The sequence below is a fragment of the Pipistrellus hanaki genome (genome assembly GCF_964339955.1).
Source record: "Pipistrellus hanaki genome assembly, chromosome: 1".
Taxonomy (NCBI): Eukaryota; Metazoa; Chordata; class Mammalia; order Chiroptera; family Vespertilionidae; genus Pipistrellus; species Pipistrellus hanaki.
In genome coordinates, this window is record NC_140503.1 from 204,229,048 (window position 1) to 204,248,259 (window position 19,212).

The following is a 19,212-nucleotide window of genomic DNA, read 5'->3' on the forward strand; positions in this document are numbered from 1 at the left end:
TTTTCACATTTTGTCATTTCTGCTTAAGAGCTATCATTTAAATTTGTTCCCACAGCATGGGAACAATTTCTTATGGGGCAAGCACATTCATTTCTCCAGTGCTTTCCCCTCATCTACTGTTTCCTAAAATCTATATGCCTGTAGCAGGGGAGGTGGACTCCTTATCTGTGGGCTCAGTCTCTGCTGAAAGATTTCTTGGAATTCACTCAAAGGCCACTGGATTTACATATTGAAAATTAACCCAATATGCAGAGCATAAGCAGCCCAAAGATGCCTGCTTCATCCAAACAGGACCCAGCAGAGCCCAAGTAACACACGGGACCTCGAAGAGCTTGGCCTTGATGATGTACTGGAATTCCAGGGAGGAAAGTCTCCCAGTCCTTTTACTTCTGGCCCCTCCCTGACACTGTATCCAGCATCATCCTACTGAAACTCTGTTTCCAACAGCTCTCTCACTCAGAGTTTTTGATGACTTTCTTTTTTCTAGAAAAGAAAGTCAAAATGACCTCCCCTGTTTTCTGAGTTCTTTGCAGTTTGAACTCTTATCCAATCTTCACCTAACTTTTTATCTCATTGCTTTCCTTCCAGAACATTCTTCTCTGAGCAAGTGGGATGCTGGGTCTTCACTGAGGGCTCCATATGCTAGTCTTTTCCTTCTGTTCACTCAACTGGATATGGGTCCGCTCATTCCTTAGAGAGTTCTGTCCAAGTTTCTCTCCTTTGAAGTCTGAGACTTCTGGGCTACAAATCTCCCTGGATGGAGGGATTTCAATGTGGATTAAATGCACATACCAACAGCTGTGTAGGAGGAGCGGGTGATGATACTTCTTCACCAGATCCTCGGATATTGGAATGGACCTTGACTGAAGCTTTAGACTCGCATGAAACATCAGCTTCCAATTTACTAGGCTGGTAATAGATACAGGGCCCATAGAGTCCTTATATAATCTACTTCTCTTATTATGTTCCAAGATTCATTTATTCATTGACTCAAACACATTTGGACAAAGAGTAGTTTCAGCCTCATTCTCCGACAGATATCTCACCCTGCCCCTTGCCCTGCTGTTCTGTTCATTCATCATCCTCAGTTTTTCTTCATTTCTTGGTGAATGGAAATAATACCTACCTCAAGGGGTGATTGGAGGACTGAATGAGATCATGAGTGTCCACTCCCTAGGTACGACATAGGGCACATAGCAGACACAGCGGGCGCTCAGCAAATGCCTCACCTGTCCTATCTTCTGATGATGTTTGTAATCAATTAGAGCTGCCATAGGCAGGCATCTGTCACTGCAAACTCCCTGAACCATTTCAGTCAGAGACACAAAATGTCTTGGAGGTATTCTTGTCTTATCAGCATATCACATGGATTTTTTCAAACTGTATGACTATCTTTTGAAGAAAGTCTGAAAATAAGAGCCAAAAGAAAAATACTCAACTGATTCTCCTTTTTATGGGCATGTTGGCAATTTGTCTGTCCAAACTAAACAGTCTCTGTTTTGGTCTTACCCAAGTTTATTCTCAAAAAATTAAAAACTTGTCCTGGAATGAACTTACTGGCCAGTTTCTTTTAAGATAAAATTTTAAAAATATTTTTTCAAGAAGCAGCACAAAATGTCACTGGCTCTTTCATGCAGACATTTCAATAGCAATTTCTAAGCCTTTTGGTTGGGAGGGAAAGCAGTATTTCTCTCACTCCTTTATCTGGCTGCAAAGAATAACTAGTAATAATATCTACAGATAGAAACCCAAATGGAAATCATCTCTTTTGACACAGATTATGTAGCTATTTGGAACTGATTTTAATGTTTTTATTAGATTTCATTCTCCTCTAAACTAATATTCTAGAAATGAAAGCAGCCTTCTGGACCTGGATGTACCAGGAGTAAAATATGCTTGCAAATGGATACTAATCAGTTTTCAGGGGCAATCAAGGGATGTGGAAAACCAGTTTCAGGAAGATAAGAAGGGCAAATGAACTGGAGCTGGCCACATGACAGGACAGGCAGAGGTCAGCAAGGACCGTGTGTCCAGTGAAGGAGAAAGTAGACAGATGGCAGAGAGGGACAGTGTGGAGAGTGGCTGGTCTTGTCCAAACCCACTGCACCTGAACGTGCAGCTCAGAACAAAGCATTTTCAAATAGTGTCAGTGTGGGCAATCCCAACTTCTGGTTCTCCTCCATCACTTCCTTGGGCATCGGTGGCAATGATGCCAAAGACCTCATGCCCACCCCTTTAAAATATATTTTTTATTGATTTCATAGAGGAAGGGAGAAGAAGAGAGAGCTTGAAACATCAATAATGAGAGAGAATCATTGATCTGCTTCCTCCCGCATGTCCCCCACTGAGGTTAGAGTCTGCAACCCAGGCATATGCCCTGAGAGGGAGTCAAAACATGCCCTCCTAGTTCATATGCCAAAGCTCAACCACTGAACCATGCCAGCCAGGCCCATTCCTTTAAAAAATGCCTTGCACCTTGCTGAAGCCTTTGCAACACAAAGTAGGATCTGCAGCCTTTAGTACATTTTTACTTTTTCATTCATTTCATTCAGGCCTGGTGCTGGGACATGATCTTTCAGGGGACAGTTTTTGTCATTCAGCAGGTTTTGTTGTAAGCATGCAGCTCTTTTTAAAAATATATATTTTATTGATTTTTTTTTTACAGAGAGGAAGGGAGAAGGATAGTTAAAAATATTGATGGGAGAGAACATCAATCAGCTGCCTCCTGCACAGGTCCCACTGGGGATGTGCCCACAACCAAGGTACATGCCTTTGACCGGAATCAAACCTGGGACTTTTTAGTCCACAGGCCGATGTTCTATCCACTGAGCCAAACCAGGTAGGACAGCATGCAGCTCTTTGAGGATTTAATTTGTGCTTTATCTGGAGGCAGCATGGCAGGGTGAAAAGACTGTAGGTTTGGGATCATGCAGGTCCAGGTCTGAATCCTGGTTTTGCCAGGACTGACATTAAGCAAACCACTGAACCGCTATAAATCTCATCTCATCTGAACAGTTTCCTCCCCCATTTTATAGGATTTTGTGAGGATTAAGAGAGGTAATCAAATGCCATACTTAACACAGAGCAGAACATTTAACAAGTGGCAATTAAAATAAAATGAGAAATGAGATGCAAAACAGAGAGGATATTTGGTCAAGATACTGTCATGAATCTGACATAATCAAGATACATTTTTCTCACTATTTTCCAACATTTAAATTGCAAGTATACAAGCTATGGTGGGCTCACCTTTGGTTCAAATATGTTTATGTCTCCCACATTCTTTAAATATATTATTGTGCTTTTGCTAATCTCTGAAGCTACCTTCCTCGCTCTCCCCTTCCAGGTTCTACATTTGTTAAAGCATTCAGCCATGCCTGCTGTGGATTCATCCTCACCATCCATCCTTCCTTTCACAGCCTAATTTCTGTTTCACAAGTCTCCTAAAAGGTCCTCCTAGAGCAGCAGAGACTGGTGTGCCACAAGAATTCTTAAAATATGCAATACCTGGCCCTTTAGTCAAGGGCACTGACCTGTTTTCCCTTAGATTGTCCAATAAAAAACGACAATAGCCAACACAACAGTAGCCATCAAGTGTGAGTGAATAAAAAGTACGCCTCGTTCTTTTTGTCAGATGGGCAAAAAATGGGATATACTTTTGATGTGCCGCACAACTGTAGTAATTAGTTTATGTTCCATAAGATGAAAAAGGTTGAAAATTGCTGCTCGGGAGTCTAAAAAGCCATCGACATGCTCACACACTGCATGAGGCATATGGCCTTGTCAACTCTATAGCTTTTTACCTCATTAGCCACCACTTCCTCTAAAACAGCAATTCTCAACCACTGCATATTAGAATGATGTTGGGGGTGGGGTTCAAATTAATTTATGCCTGGATCCCACCATCAGAGAGCCTGATGTAATGGTCCAGGGTGAAACCTGGGTTTTGAGATTTTTCAAAGTCCCCTCATTGCTGATTTAAGAGCCGATAAGGTTGATAACTGCTGCTAAGACTTTCTTTCTCCTTGGTTTATATAATATTGCAAAGCTTTGTTTCTCCCACTTGCCAAACACATCTGAATCTCTTTTGGGGTCTTACTCAAATCCTGCTTAGAATGCAGTTTTATGTAGTAAAGGATGCAAGCGTTGCAATCAAGATAAGTTATAGTTGGAGTTGTTGCTATGGCATTGTTAAAGGAATTCTGCTATTCTTGGTTAATCAGAAAGCTAACTGAATGCAGGTTCAAGGTATGGCTGGCTGGCTGGCTGGGTACGAGGAAAGGAAGAAGGAAAGAAGGAAGGATCTGATGTTTTTTGATGCAAACAACTTAATAACCCTGTATGTCTAATGTTTTCTCTTCCATTGTGTTTCATCAGAAGTATTAGAAATATTAATCTTAGTGATGGTTGATTGAGCACCATATTATAACCTCACATGGATGTATCGTATGCATTTATTATAACTTCAATGAGATGGAAACTATTAGCCTCATTTAACAACACAGAAATGGAGATGGGGAGAGTTCGTTGTCCAAGGACTCAGCCTACAAAATTAATAGAGCTGCATTTTTAACTTAGATCAGATCCTTTCTGGATTAGAATTTTAAGTAATTGATGCCAAATGTTGGAGAACTGCTCCAGAAGCCCTGTTTGAGGGAGATATTAAAATACTCCAAATTAGTCTTGTAACTCCCTTCAGTGTTCCTCTTCCCCAGGGCAGGACCCTGCACTCTTTCTTCCTGTGCATTGGTTTTAATACTTCTCATTTCTGGTTACCTGAGCCACCTCTAGTTCAGCTTGACACGGGCCCTATTGATGTGTCCAGACTAAGATAACAGTGAGGCACTGATCAAGTGCACTCTGGAAGGATGGCTAGGTCAGTAGCAGAACACTATTTGTGATGGTGGCTATAATAGATTTCTATGTTCAAGAGAAGATGCTGGAAATAAAAGGCCAGGTTTTCATTGAAAAGGAGAGGCTGGAGATGGAGATGTGGGTTTCTCTGCAGGGCTCAGAGGGAAAGTGACAGGAAAGAGGGAAGAGCACAGTATAGGGCAAGATGAGGAAAATGAGTAACTTTAGGGAAAGTAGAAAAGGATTTTAAAAACCCTTTCCTTCCTTCCTTCCTTCCTTCCTTCCTTCCTTCCTTCCTTCCTTCCTTCCTTCCTTCCTTCCTTCCTTCCCTTTCTTTATGTTATCTGCTACCTTCCATCCCAAATCACCTGGCTGTCACTTGAACCTGCAGTTAGTAAGCTTTCTGATTAATCAAAATTTCAGATTTCCTTTAACACCATAGCAACAATACCAACTACTAATTGCCTTAATTATAAGGTTTGCATTATCTACTGCACAAAACAATGTACTAACTAGGATCTGAGTGAGTTTTAGTGCAGCTCTCGCTAGCCAGAGAGAGAGAGAGAGAGAGAGAGAGAGAGAGAGAGAGAGAGAGAGAGCAATGCAAAGCTGGGGGGAAATGCTGCTAGATGCAGGGGGTGGGAAACAGTTGCTTAAAGCAGGACCCAGGGTGGGGCAAAAGAAAAGGAATTCACAACCAAAGAACTTGAATGCATGCATATAAGCATAACCAATGGTCGCAAGACAGTGGATTGGGGAGGGGGCCAGGGGGAGGGAGAGTAAGAACAAGTGCCAGGGGGTATGGGAGGCGGTGGGGGGAAGGATACATATATACCACTATTTTTAATACCTTAAACAATAAAAAAAAATAATAATGGAAAAATATCCTAGGGTGAGGATTAAAAAATATATAATAAAAAATAATAAAAGATGTATGTTAGAGAAATTAAAAGAAAAAAAGAAAAGGAATTCATTTCTGGTCCTCCAGCCCTTCATCCTGAGCACATCAGAGAATACACGGGTCACTTTAAATCTGAAAGGCTCTGGGTCTGCTGCCAGGAGATGAAATTTCACGCTCAATCATAGTAACTAGATGGGGCGTTGTGGTTCACATATTTTGTTCCTTCTCCATCTCAAGGCTTTGATTTTTTTTTGTTTCCACTTCCCCTGCTTCATCTTGCACATTCCTTTGAACTTGCCTGAAACCCTGTGTAGGAGGGGCGTGCTGACATTCGTGAGGCTTCTGCTGTGTGTGGTGCCTCAGTTATCAGGGGCATCGACACTGCAGGGCATACAGGTTAAATACAAACAGAGTGAGGATTATGATGTGAAGGCTTGTGGTGGAGAAGAGGTCAAGAAGAGAAGTAGGAGAGAGGAAAATACTTTGGAGAAGGGGAAGTTGGAATGAAGGTGCAGGAAAGAGAAGCAGAGGAAGAGAGAAAGGAGAATGTGTGAAGAGAGGAGGTTACAGAAAGTGACACAGAGAGGTTGTGGAAAATGACAGAACTTCAGGGTACAAAGTGGGAAATGGCTGAATGAAGTGGGCAGGGAAGGAAGAGGACTAAGGTCAAAAACTGGAAAAGAAGAAAAAGGTAGGAGAGGCTGATCCTTTACAGAAGGGTTATGGGGTTATGGACACTTAACTGTGTCCCCCTCAATTCATATGTTGAAGCCCTAACCCTCATTGTAACTATATTTGGAAATAGGATCTTCAAGGAGGTAACTGAGTTTAAATGAGGTCATTCGGGTGGTGCCCTATCCGATAGAATTGGTGTCCTTATAGGAAGAACAAGAAACACCCTCTCTCTCTCTCTCTCTCTCTCTCTCTCTCTCTCTCTCTCTCTCATCTCATCTCGTCAAAATATAGCTACAAGGTTGCCATCTACAAACCAAGAAAGGCATTTTTACCAGGAACCAATTCTACAAGCAACTTGATCTTGGACTCACACTCTCAGAAAGTGAGAAAATAAACTTCCGTTGCTTAAACCATCCAGTCTGTTATTATTCTGTTATGGCCACCTGAGTGAGCCACTACAAGGGATATGAAGATTTAAAGTAACCCAGAGAACCCAGAAGATCATTTTTCCACATTTGCCATCTCAGGAGGGAAGGGAGGAGAGTGGGCAGTAATATACATCCCAAATTTCTTCCTCTAATCTAACAGATATGAAGGCACTGGCTCTCTTGGCAAGGAGCTTATATATCATGTACAGGTGTGTCACTAGTAACTGAAGGTGAGGCTTTGGATCTCATTTGTAATGTAGGAATACATACAGTACTTACAACCTTTATAGGGGCATTGGGAGAATTAAACGAGGGTTTGCCTACACACATATCTTCTGTGTAGGGAGGGTGCTTTGTAAGCTTTTGCTATTAATACTGTGTGTGCATGTGCATGCCATGTTTATTTAGGACATTTTTGGAATAGAAAGGTCTCTTGGGATTTCCCACACAGCAAGAAAATTTGGACTCTATGTCTGTCTCTAGATTGTACTGAGTTGAACCATATGTAATTGCCATTCTATAGGTGAAAAATACATAAGTATTTTAAAAATAGGGACATTTCACATAAAAATCCAGATACATGGATTTTATTTCAAAATCTTAAGGTATGACACTCTTGGGCCACATTTCCTTGGACACCACTCACTGGAGCACTCCACCCTATGCACTCAGGGTCTTAGCCACACCCTCATGCAAGGGCCCTGTTAGGTTCTATAGGATGAGGGTTATAGCCTGTATCTATGGTGATGTGTTGCTGATGATGTACCTGAGAAATGGCTATATATATTTAGAGGTATTTTCATTAAAACAGCAATGTAGATTTGAGTTAGCGAACAGCAAGCAAAATCCTCTCTTCTAACATCTGAGGCCCAGGATCATTAAAGTAAATCAGGGAAAGTCATTATGCATTTTGCCTGTCACACCTTTGAGGCATCACAGAAACACTTACATCTGGAATGAAATGGTTTCCCTGGATGTGTTTATATTCACATGCAAGTTCCTTCCCTGAGCATCTCTGTGTGTGCTTTTCTCTTGCTTGTGCTTTTCTTTTAAATCATCCACCAGATGTCAATTTGTCCAGTCTAGTGAGAAAAAAAAATTCCTCCAAAACAAAGAGGTCTATGGAAATATTAGTTGGCTGTCCAAAAACATCAGGTTCTTCACAATTGGCATTTGTATTTAACCTTTAGGCCTGCATGTTTTATCTTACATAGTATCTCATTTAATACTACCAATGGGGCCCTAGACAGTTTGGCTCAGTGGATAGAGCATCAGCCTGCAGACCAAAGGGTCCCAGGTTTGATTCCAGTCAAGGGCATGTACCTTGGTTGCAGGCTCCTCCAGGGCCTAGGCCCTGGTCAGGGCTCATGCAGGAGGCAACTAATCAAAGTGTTTCTCTCACATTGATGTTTCTCTCTGTCTTTCCCTCTATCTTCCATTCTCTACCTAAAAATCAATGGAAAATATCATCAGGTGAGGATTAATATTAAAAAAAAAAAATGCTACCAATGGGTCCACTGCACGAGGAACAAATCATTCCCATTTCAATGATGGACTAAGATGGATTCTCAGAGGCTTAGAGAATTCAAATAACTTTCCCACACTCAGACAGCCAGGAAGGATTAGGGTTGGAACTGGCATACAAATAGATCATAATTTCAGATTCTTCAGTCTTTTTAGTTAACTACAAAGAAAAGCAGCATCATAGCATGCGTGAAAATAAGCTTTGCTGCAAATAAGTTGTTGTTTTCTTTAAAAAAAAAATCTGAGTGTCTTAGTTGGGCTTTGTATGAGATGAGCTTATTGGTAATGAAAAGTTAGCTTTAAGGAAAAGAAAGTACTTAAATCAGAGAAAATAATAGTTCCCCGGTTGTCTGGGTGTCAGACAGTATCCAGATTAGCAGAGAGAGCAGCTATAGAAAATACCTGGTTTTCCATGGGTATCACTAATCGAACTCTACCTTCTTTTCTACGAACCAGAGGTTGGGTTCAGATTCTTTCTCAATAAGGGTGTCACTATTCATCCCAGGAAATTGACATGGAGTAAGCAGTAGTGGTGAAGTCATCTGGAATCCTGTGTCCAGGTCTGATGTCCACTTCAAGAAGGATGTGGCTATTCTTGGTGGACCACAGGGTACCCAGGGGAAATTCCTCCCTGCCAGTGTAGGGAGACCCCGGAGAGCTTTGGAAAGGTAGTATGACAGTCTTATAATATTTAAAACACCAGAAAAAAAGAGATGGACTTCATGCTACCTTTGAAAGAAGAACAAGGACCAATGGAAAGATATTAAAAATGGCCAAATTCTGATGGCAACTTCTGTTTTAACGGAAGGGGCTACCTTGATTAGTATGAGCTTTTTGGTGCTGTTGGCATTGAGGCTGGATGTGAGATCTGACATATAGATAGATCCTAAAAGCCTGTCTGAATAACATCCCATCTCAGCCTCAGGGACAACCAGGAATATGATCAACAATTTATGTGACATTTTAAGGGCCTGGCCTATAAATTGTCTTCAGGAAATGAAAATTTTTGTGAAATCTCCACAGTATATTGGAATCACATAAAGTTGCCATTTTGTAGGTAATAAAATGGTTGAAGGTCAGTAGTTTTATATAGTTCAATGTAATTCACACAAAGGCAAAGGAATAGACTTGATTCTTTAGACCTGAGTTACAGAGAGAAAAAAGATGCCCAAGAAACTGTGAAGATTTCACTGTGAGTAGGCATTGCATTGTTCTGGGTTGAATTATGTCCCCCCAACACCCAAATTCAAAGTTTCAGCATATGACTATATTTGAAGATAAGGCCTTTAAAGGGGTGGGCCTTTAAAGGGGTGGGCCCTATTCCAACTGGATTGGTGTCCTTATAAGAAGAAGACATTTTGACACACAAAGAGAAACCAGGGTATCTGCACAGAGGAAAGACCACGTGAGGGCACAGCAAGAAGGCAGCCATCTACACACTAAGAGGAATGGCCTTGGAAAGAACCAAATCAACCAGCACCTTGGTTTTGGACTTCTAGCCTCTGGCACTGTGAGAAAATTAATTTATGTTGTTTAAGCCACCCAACCTGTGGAATACATGGGTCTGTGGATGACTATCGGGGTGAAGGTGGACAAGGAGGGCTGTGAAGAGACAGATTTTCAAAGTCCCCTAAAGACCATGCCAAGGAATATGGTCTCAATTGTGAAGAAAAAGAGGAGATGTTAGTGATCCTCTGATATAAATTGATATAAATACCTATGATAAATAGAGTTGATGAATTTAAAGAATCCAATTTCTTAACTAAGATTCTATTGATGTCAAATTTTAGAGTGAAATGGGATATAAATTATTACTTTATAAAATTTATTTTTGTCGAAAAAGGTAAGATTCCTTCTTTTTTATGGCTGAGTAATATTCCACTGTGTAAATGTACCATAGCTTTTTGCAACAGCATGGATTATGCTAAGTGAGATAAGCCAGTCAGAGAAAGACAATATGATACAATCTCATTTATATGTGGAATCTAATGTACATAATAAACTAACAAACAAAATAGAAAGATACTCATGGATACAGAGAACAGACTGACAACTGTCAGAGGGGAGGAGGAAGGGGGGCTGGGTGAAAAAGGTGTTGGGATTGAACAAAGAAAGAAAGAAAAAAAAACCCTCAGAGACAGACAACAGTACAGTGATTACCAGAGGGAAATGGAGTAGAGGGAGGAAGAATAGGATGCTTTATTATCCCATCTTGTTCATCTGGCAGCTGGGAGAAAGACTAAATCCTATTTTAAAAAGGAGAGAGAGGTGATGGAAGGAGACTTGAGTTGGGGTGGTGAACACACAATGCAATATACAAATGATGTATTATAGAGTTGTACACCTAAAAACAGTATACTTTTATTAACCAATGTCACCCCAATAAATTCAATAACATTCTGTTTTCTAAAAAAAAAAAATAATAATGGTCTAAAAAAGAAACTGTAATAAAAATCACTTGACCAATTTAAGAGAATAAGCTGCTTCAGGAATGTTAGCAATTGGCAAGGATATCAAGAATGTCTTAGTGACAACTCTCATATGTTGGCAGAGTACACCTCTAGGAGGCATTTTAGGTGGGGTGGCTACATGAGCTCTGTTTTGCTGTTATTTGTAGAAAAGATCCTAAAAATGAAAATATTTAATACTATTCTATAATTAGTCTTTCATTAATTAGGACTGACTCCCTCCCCTTGATTTTGAGGTAGAGACAGACAAACAGATAAATTGAGGACAATGGGTGGCTTCCAACATGTTGCAAGTATCCCACATTGGGTGCCAGTTATGAGTGTCCCCCCCACATCCCGCATCGTTCAGGTTCAAGCTCTGGAGGAGGCTGCATGCAAATGAAAGAGACTAGAAAATATTAATTTGGAAATATTGGGGACCATGCTGGAGCCCAACTCAAGGGGAAGGACTCCACCCCACTCTGGCCTTGCCATCCCTTTTGTTAAGACTATGGCATATACCCATAGCCTTTAGGCAGGCAATTCCAATAATAGCCAATCAGTAAGGATTTACATAAAACTAAAAGGTGGAAGTTGCTTTAGCTACCATTGTCTCAACTAGACAGTGTTGCTTGGCTCTGACCTTTCAGAGCTTCAAGGTTGACCAGCCTTCCAGGTTCCTTGTCCACATCTTTCCACTGGTGAGGACAATGGGTGGCTTCCAACAATAAATGTGTGTTGGCATTTGAGCTCCTGTCAAGCTCTGTGGCCTAGAACATGTCACTTTATCACTCTCTCCTCTTTTAAATCTTCCTCCCTTATGCTTCCTAGATGAAGTATAAGATGGAGTAATAAACCATCCTATGGGATTATTATGATACAGTGCATAGGCACACTATATTCATAGTGGGGGGAAAAATCTCCACCAAAAGACTAATCAAGAGCAGACCTCTGGACTGCTAGGCAGAAAATGGCAGAAAGTAAGGAATCCTTCCAGAGTCCATGTGGCAGATGGAAAGTGTGGGTTATGGAGACTGGGACACTGTGAGTTTAAATACTAGTATATGCTCCGTCTCCTAACACTTGTCAGATCTTAGGTAAGCTACACACCACTCCTCATCTGAAAAGTAGTGATATGGAGCCAGTATACATAAAGTACTGGCACATGCTAGGTGCTGCTGATCATAAAACACTTCCTCTGGTGGCCAACTGAGCAACTTTGGAGGAGCCATTTCATCAGTTACTGGGGCCCACCTTTCACTGACAATTATTAAATACTTACTGGGTGTGTGAGAGGTAACTCTGTGTGTTCTTCATCTCCAACTGCTTCCAAGAATGTTGCCTGGTCCCTTGTGGGCATCTGTTTGAGGGTTGTGCAGACCAGGAAGCAGAAGTTTCTTGAAAACATATTCCCCCCCCCCTTTTTTTTCCCTGAAAGTTCAAGTCCACAAGTGCATAGGAGAGGGGGAATAAGAGACCTCTGATGGGACATTTCCCACCAGACCTGCAGTGTCTGGTGGTCAGAGATCAGTGAACTTGGGAGAAGTGGAAACACTCACTGTGTGGCTCAGACACATGGTGCCTGGCCTGGATGGTGATTCTCAGATCCCAAACAGGGGATCCTACAGATATCAGGGACAGGCAATGTATAAGAATGGTCACAGGTAGTATGAAGGAAGACCTCACTAGTATTGGTGGTGGTGGGGGTAAGAGCCTGATAATTTCTAAAACTAAATTTCCTGCAGACATGGACTCTTGGAATCTGATTCCAGTTAAGTTGAATGAAAGAAAATAAAGGAATGTGACACTTTTTGCAGACCTGTGTTATTAGATTGGCACTTGCTAAAGCTGTAAGTCATTCGAGAACCTAAAGATGAATTAATGTCTACTCTTTAGAACCTTGCCACCTATTTGGGAGCAGGACGAGGTCATATGACACCTAATAAATAACTCAGAGCCTGACAAGACCCTTCATGATGTGTAAGAATTCTCAGTCAAAAGAGGCAGACAGTTGAAAGATGCAAAAAGTAGTCAGCCAGCTTAATGGATAGGAATTTCTCCTGAAGGGATATATTAAAATACACTCTCTGAAGGGATATATTAAAATATACTCTCTCCATCATTCCATGCCAATATCACAATTTCTAATTGCCACAGCTGTAAACTCATAAAACTTCATAGACCCTAATGTTCTTTTGGAAATATGCCCATTTGATATGAAGGAGAAGTCCAGAAATTGGTGATGGAATAAGAAACTGTGGAGTTAATGATTTCCAAAAAGTTGCTCACAGGTGTGTCTTCATGGAGTCCGGGAGCTGAGAAGGCCCCTAGAGGTCAGTTAGCCCCTCCTGTCCCTTCCATTCCCCAGTCCTCTTATTTTCCAGGGTCAAATCAAATTTAGCAAGGCTCAAAATTGTTTGAAAGACCACGGTGATGGTCAGGGTCTTGGTGTAGCAGGTTTAGGAGACCGAGTCCAATGTTTACCTCTACCCCTTAGTTGCCGTGTGAATAAAGACCACTGTTATCTCTTGCCTGGACAAATATCATTTCCTAACTGGAGGTTTAGTCTCTGTCCCTTCTAAACACTGATTAATCATCTTAAATTATTTTTCTAATGAACTGCCAGGGAGTTACTTTCTTGTTTACAAACTCTCAATGATCACTAAATTAAAAAAAATGCAAATTTTGTGGCATTCAAGGCTTTCTTATGACATGATCCCAACCAACACCCCCCAGCCCCCTAACCTGCTGTCCCTCAACCAAGTCTTTTGAACTTATTCCATTTGCTCTCTTTGTTGCACTTGTTCTGCCAGGGAAGCTCTCCTGTTCCTCTCTACACTGGTCTCTTTCATGGTTTTCCTAATATTTCCTCACAGCCTGGAATGCTCCTATCACCAATCCTTATCCACCCATCAAGGCAAATTGCATGTTACCTCCTCTGAGGAGTCTTCCCTGAGCATCAGATGGACCTGAGTTTGAGGTCATGCTCTGCCACTTACTTCTTAAAAGACTTCAGGTTGTTACTGAATTTCTTTAGGGCCCAGTTTTCTCATCTGTGAAATGGGTAAGTTAAAACCCATCTTGTAGCCTTGTAAAGTACACATGGGTTAGTCATATTGTAAAGTACTTAGCACAGTTACTTGTACATGGCAAATAGCAAAGAATGTTACACATTACTCTGATTTTTCCAGGGACCCAAGGTCTCCTTTTCTTTGAATTTCCATTCACCTTGAGCCTCTCTTATATTCTTCCCTGTAAATCTGATTTTGCATGTTGGAACACATGTTTTATTTTCCCCATTGGAATAATAACTCCTTGAAGGTGGGACCGTGTTTTATTCTGGTGTCCTTTGCAATGTGCTCTATACAGCAGGCCTCTGAACCATAGGCAAAGGCTGACCTTTCAGGTGTGAAACTGCTAATGAGAATTTGCTTTCCTCTCACTATTTCTTCTTAAAGTTGGCAATATTTTTAAAAAGTTAATTTCCTCAGATATGAGAATCCTAGTTGTTGGGCTTTTGTTTTAGAGAAATATGGGAAGTCAGTTTATGTAGTGGCTTATGGAGATTAATAAATTTTAATTAAATCTTGGGAAACTTTACGCACTTGAAGGCCATGTGGTCTGAACTCAATCTCACCATTTTTCAGCACGCATTCCACATTCCATGCATTGTGTGCTACTCCTCAGGAAAAAATGGTTTCACATTCTAATGAGTTTGTGAAACATTAGATTCTAATGACCCACTCATAAAGAGACAGAGGACACATTAAAAATAAAAACTTGGGAAAACAGATAACTTCCTAGCATATATGATGTTTAAAAGTTTTGATTGTTAGAGCTCCATATGAAGTTACTGAGATAAATTTGAGCAAATTATTTAACCTTTCTGGGCTACAGTTTTTACAAATTATAAAGATGACAGTAGAATGTGGACACAATATGGCCACCACAAGATGGCCAGCAGGGGAGGGCAGTTGGGAGGGACAAAACCTGCAAGGGAGGGAAGTTGGAGGCAATCAAACCTGCAGGGGATGGCAGTTATGGGTGACCAGGCCAGCAGAGGAGGGAAGTTTGGGGCGACCAGGCCTGCAGGGAAGGGCAGTTAAGGGTGACTAGGCCTGTAGGGGAGAGAAGTTGGGGCAAACAGGCTGGCAGGGGAGCAGTTAGGCATCAATCAGGCTGGCAGTTAGGGGGTGATCAGGCTGGCAGGCAGAAGTGGTTATGGGCAATGAGGAAGGCAGGCAGGTAAGCAGTTAAGAGCCAGCAGTCCTGGATTGTGAGAGGGATGTCTGACTGCCTGTTTAGGCCTGATCCTACTATATGATTGCTCGTTTAGGCCCAATCCTACCGGGCAGTTGGACATCCTATGAAGAGTCTCAGATTGGAGAGGGTGCAGGCTGGGCTGAGGGACATGAATTTCATGCACTGGGCCTCTAGAAAATAAATAAAATGTGTGAGAAGGCCTGCAGTGAAGAATGCAGCATTTAATAGCTAATAAGAGCTCACATTCATTGAACTCTTATATGCCAGATATTCTGATAGCAGACCCTTTGCATGAATTTCTAATTTAATTCTCAAGATGCCCCTAAAAGAATAGGTAGCAGATGAAGAAACTGATGCTGGAATGGTTCTGAGCACGCAGGGCAGTTCAAGATGGAGCTGTGTTTGAAGTCGGATGTTTGTGACCCCAGACCTAAGTTTGTTCCACATGGTGCCCAGCTTTCCACATCACACCCTCCTGCCCCTCTCATGATATTTCAACTCTCCTCTAAGGTCTATTCAAAGGCACTCCATGAGAAGCTCTCTATGAGGCCAGCAGGCAGATTTCCAAAGCCCCTCTCTATGCTCTTCTCCACCGACTTCCTACAGGGTTGAGTGCCTTTCTTCTCTCTGTCAAGGGCCAAGTTCAGAGCCTTGTTGAAGTTTATGGCACAATGTGGACCCCCAGGTGAGGGTGTCTCTTTCCTAGTCTTTCCAGGGTATGATTTCTGAGCCTGGTCATGGTTCACAGGTCCTGGTTCACACATCTGGGATGTGTGGCAGTAGCAGGCAACCTGGGCTAAGGGGTTTAAGCTAAAATCCTCTCCAGTTCAGACCTCATGGCTCCCACACTCCCTGGCACCTCATTGGTTAACACTCTCCTCCCTCTGTCCTCTCTCCCAGCTTTTCCGGGGTGAACAGACATGATTAAGGTGCATGGGGCCTCTGGTCGCTGTCCTTCTGGGGACAACCCTGACCTATCCTTTCCAGGGTGCTGTCCAGGTTTCATCACCAAGCCCCCCAGCGGCTGCGCCTCCGATGAGTCAGCTGGCTTGGGTTTCATTAGCAACTCTAATGGCCTTTTGTTTTCATCCTCATTGGGGCTTCTGAAGGGCCCAGAGGAGGGGCCTGGCGGGTCTGGCTTCCAGAGAGGCCGCCAGCCTCCGGGGGAGCCCGATCCCTGGATGGAAAGTCGGCGCTGGGCTCCCCAGCAGTCACGTCATGCCACACTGTGCTTTGCCTGGCCGCACCCGTCCCCAGGGCGCACTCAGGCGCCACGTAACCGCTGGCCATCCCAGCTCTCCAGCTGCCTGTGATGATGAAGTCATGGGGTGGGGTCCCAGAGACCCCCTCCAAATAGGGTGGGGGCTTCCCCAACTGGCGCTGGGAATGGCCGAGAGGACGAGAAGGAGGAGATGCTGTTACTCCTGAATGTCCAACCCACTGCTGCCTCTCTTGGTGCCGTATGTAGGGCATGAAGAAGTCAGTCAAGGGAGATGAGAGAAGATACAGGAAGGAGAAGGACAAGGAACTGACAGGCCCGCATCCCTCAGTCCCTCCATTGCCAATGGCAGATGGGGAAAGGAACTCAGTTTCTCTTTACCACCTTGCTGATGGGACTGCCTTCTCCCTTTTCTGCAATAACGGCCTTCTGATCCTCTCTCTTTCCTTTTACTGAGTCTACCAGAGGCAGGGGGATGCACTGCCCCCCACCATATGCAGTCAGAATCTAGCACAGCAGGGAAAGAGCCCAGTTACAGAACAGCAGTCGATGCGGCAAAGGCAGGTAGAGTCCTTCCCAACCCGAGCCCAGGGCCACGTTCTCACATGGGCCGCACAGGGTGTCTGCGAGCGCTTCCAGATCGGCGGGGTTTGCAGACCTGGGTTGCTTAGATGTCCTAAGCCACTCACACACTTGGTCAGACCCACAGGGCTTTTAAGTTGCTGCTTGTGTGTTTCCGCTTGTGAGTCCATATGTGTGCGTGGAGGGATGAATGCGGGCTCTGCTCGCTCACAGCTTGCTGGAAGAATTTGCAGACATCCACAAATATCTAGTTTTTTTTTTTGTGTGTGTGTGTGTTTTTTTTTTCCACCTGGAAGTCTGCCTCGAAAAGATGGGAACTCTGATAACAGACTTTTTCAGAGAAATTGAAAGAACACATCACACATTTTCCTCTGAAAACCACAAGGAACTTCTCATATGGTCAACGCATGGGAAAACAGGACGTTTCAGCCCTTCTGCTCGCTACCTGCTTCTCAGGCACAATACAATCAAGGAGACCAAGCCACCCCATTCCGGTAATAGCACCGTCAGTCAACTTGATTGAATAAACTTGGAGTTGAACTTTTCTTCTCCCCCAAGACATACTAACTGCAACCCCCCTCTCAAGTGGTTACGAAGGAAAAAAAATCAAATGATTTATTTAACTTTTGAAAAATACATCCTGCAAAACAAGTTTCTGAGAAGCCATAGTAACCGTGTTTAAGAGGATTTGGGGAATGTTATTAAAGACTTCCATGGGAAAGATTTCTGAGTGAATTGCAAGATCACAGCGCCGGAAGTCGAGCTGCAGATAACCGAATGAGACAATGTAGATACTCTGACCTCGGCAGTATGTTAGCCCATCGCCACACTAGCAAATGCCAAGTGCGCCAGAATAGATATTTCGAAGAGCCACACACCCTTTCTAAAGTAAACGGCATTTTTCAGACAGTCAAAAGATACCTCCCAGAGGTTTGTGCATCCAGCAGAATAGAAAGGAGGAGAAAGCACCACCGCTGAGGTTTGCAGCCTCAGATTCATCTGTTGATACACTTCCCGCAAGCCCCTGGTTTCTTTACAAGTAGCTGTCTTAAGTTCCTCTGCAAATATTCTAGAGAAAGGCCACAGTGAAAACGGTAGCTTACCTTGTCTAGGCATTGCCGACATCACACGTTCCCCCCACACATGAGGCTCTCTGGCTTTGGTTGTCCCATGAAGTTAGAAACCATTAAAAACTGTACAGCAGGAATGCGTGTTTATCATCCAAAGCTGCTTCAAAACAACACAGAAGATCACTCGATGAAAAATGAAGCGCCCGTCTGAGCATGAGAACGCGCTTGAAGCTCGGAGCTCATGCTGTTGGAGGAGGTTTTGCAACTGTCTCCCTCGGTTTCAACAACCTCCTGCTCCTCCCAGGCACTTGCCGGCTCCTGTAATTTAAAGCAACTGCGATCCTTCCCATAATACTCACATTTCAAAGAGCCCAGTCTATACTCTCGTTAGGAGTGGATAGGAGTGGGGGACGTGCCTCCGCAAACCCAGACGGAGGCAAAGGAGCAGCCAGGGTTTCAGGTATCGAAACGCGTCTGTTTCCCTCTTTCACCCACGCATCTTCTCACCCTGATCCTTCCAGCGGCTGTTGCCTTTTCAAGGGATGCCCTGAGAACGAATGGCATCCTTTCCCTGGGAGCAAAAAGGACACAGGAGAGGTTATGACCCAACTCAGGGAATGGTGATGCTGGTGAAATTGTGTTTACAGCTCTGTGCTATCACAATGATTTCCTGCAATGCTCCCCTGTTTGAAAATTTAAAATTAGTATACATTATATTTTCTCAAAAGGGGAAAACACCTAAACTGATGTTTTTGGTCTTTTTTAACCTTCAGCCTGCTTACAAATCACCATCCCCAGAAACGTTACTTGTTTTGCAGAGTTCATCCACGCAGCTGAATACTTTTTCTGATATTTAGTTTGTAACTGGTGTTACCAGTTTTACTGAAATCACCCTTCCCTAACTGACATTAATCTCTCTCTCTCTCTCTTTCTCTCTCTCTCTCTCTCTCTCTCTCTCTCTCTCTCTCTCTCTCTCACACACACACACACAAACACACACTTGTGAATTAAAATTATAGCCAACTTAAAGTGTGATCAACTGAAATTAGTGATTTAAAATTTTTATAGTATATATTTTAATAATAATATCAAGCCGAAACCAGTTTGGCTCAGTGGATAGAGTGTCTTCTGCAGACTGAAGGGTCCCAGATTTGATTCCTGTCAACGGCATGTACATTGGTTGCGGGCACATCCCCAGTGGGTGGTGTGCAGGAGGCAGCTGGTTGATGTGTCTTTCTCATCGGTGTTT

General features: G+C 42.9%; 1 protein-coding gene across 2 annotated transcripts in view; it reads right to left on the reverse strand.

Annotated features, from left to right (window-relative positions):
- C1QTNF7 (C1q and TNF related 7) overlaps positions 1-18,557 on the reverse strand; it is a 92,286-nt gene extending 73,729 nt beyond the window's left edge. Inside the window, exon 1 of one of the 2 annotated variants that reach the window (XM_084902455.1) lies at positions 17,997-18,557. In XM_084902455.1, the coding sequence (XP_084758581.1) occupies positions 17,997-18,018 (22 nt within the window). In that variant the 5' untranslated portion in view covers positions 18,019-18,557. The remainder of the gene's footprint in view (positions 1-17,996) is intronic. The other variant, XM_084902457.1, reaches the window with a different exon arrangement.
- Between the last annotated feature and the right edge of the window lie 655 nt (positions 18,558-19,212).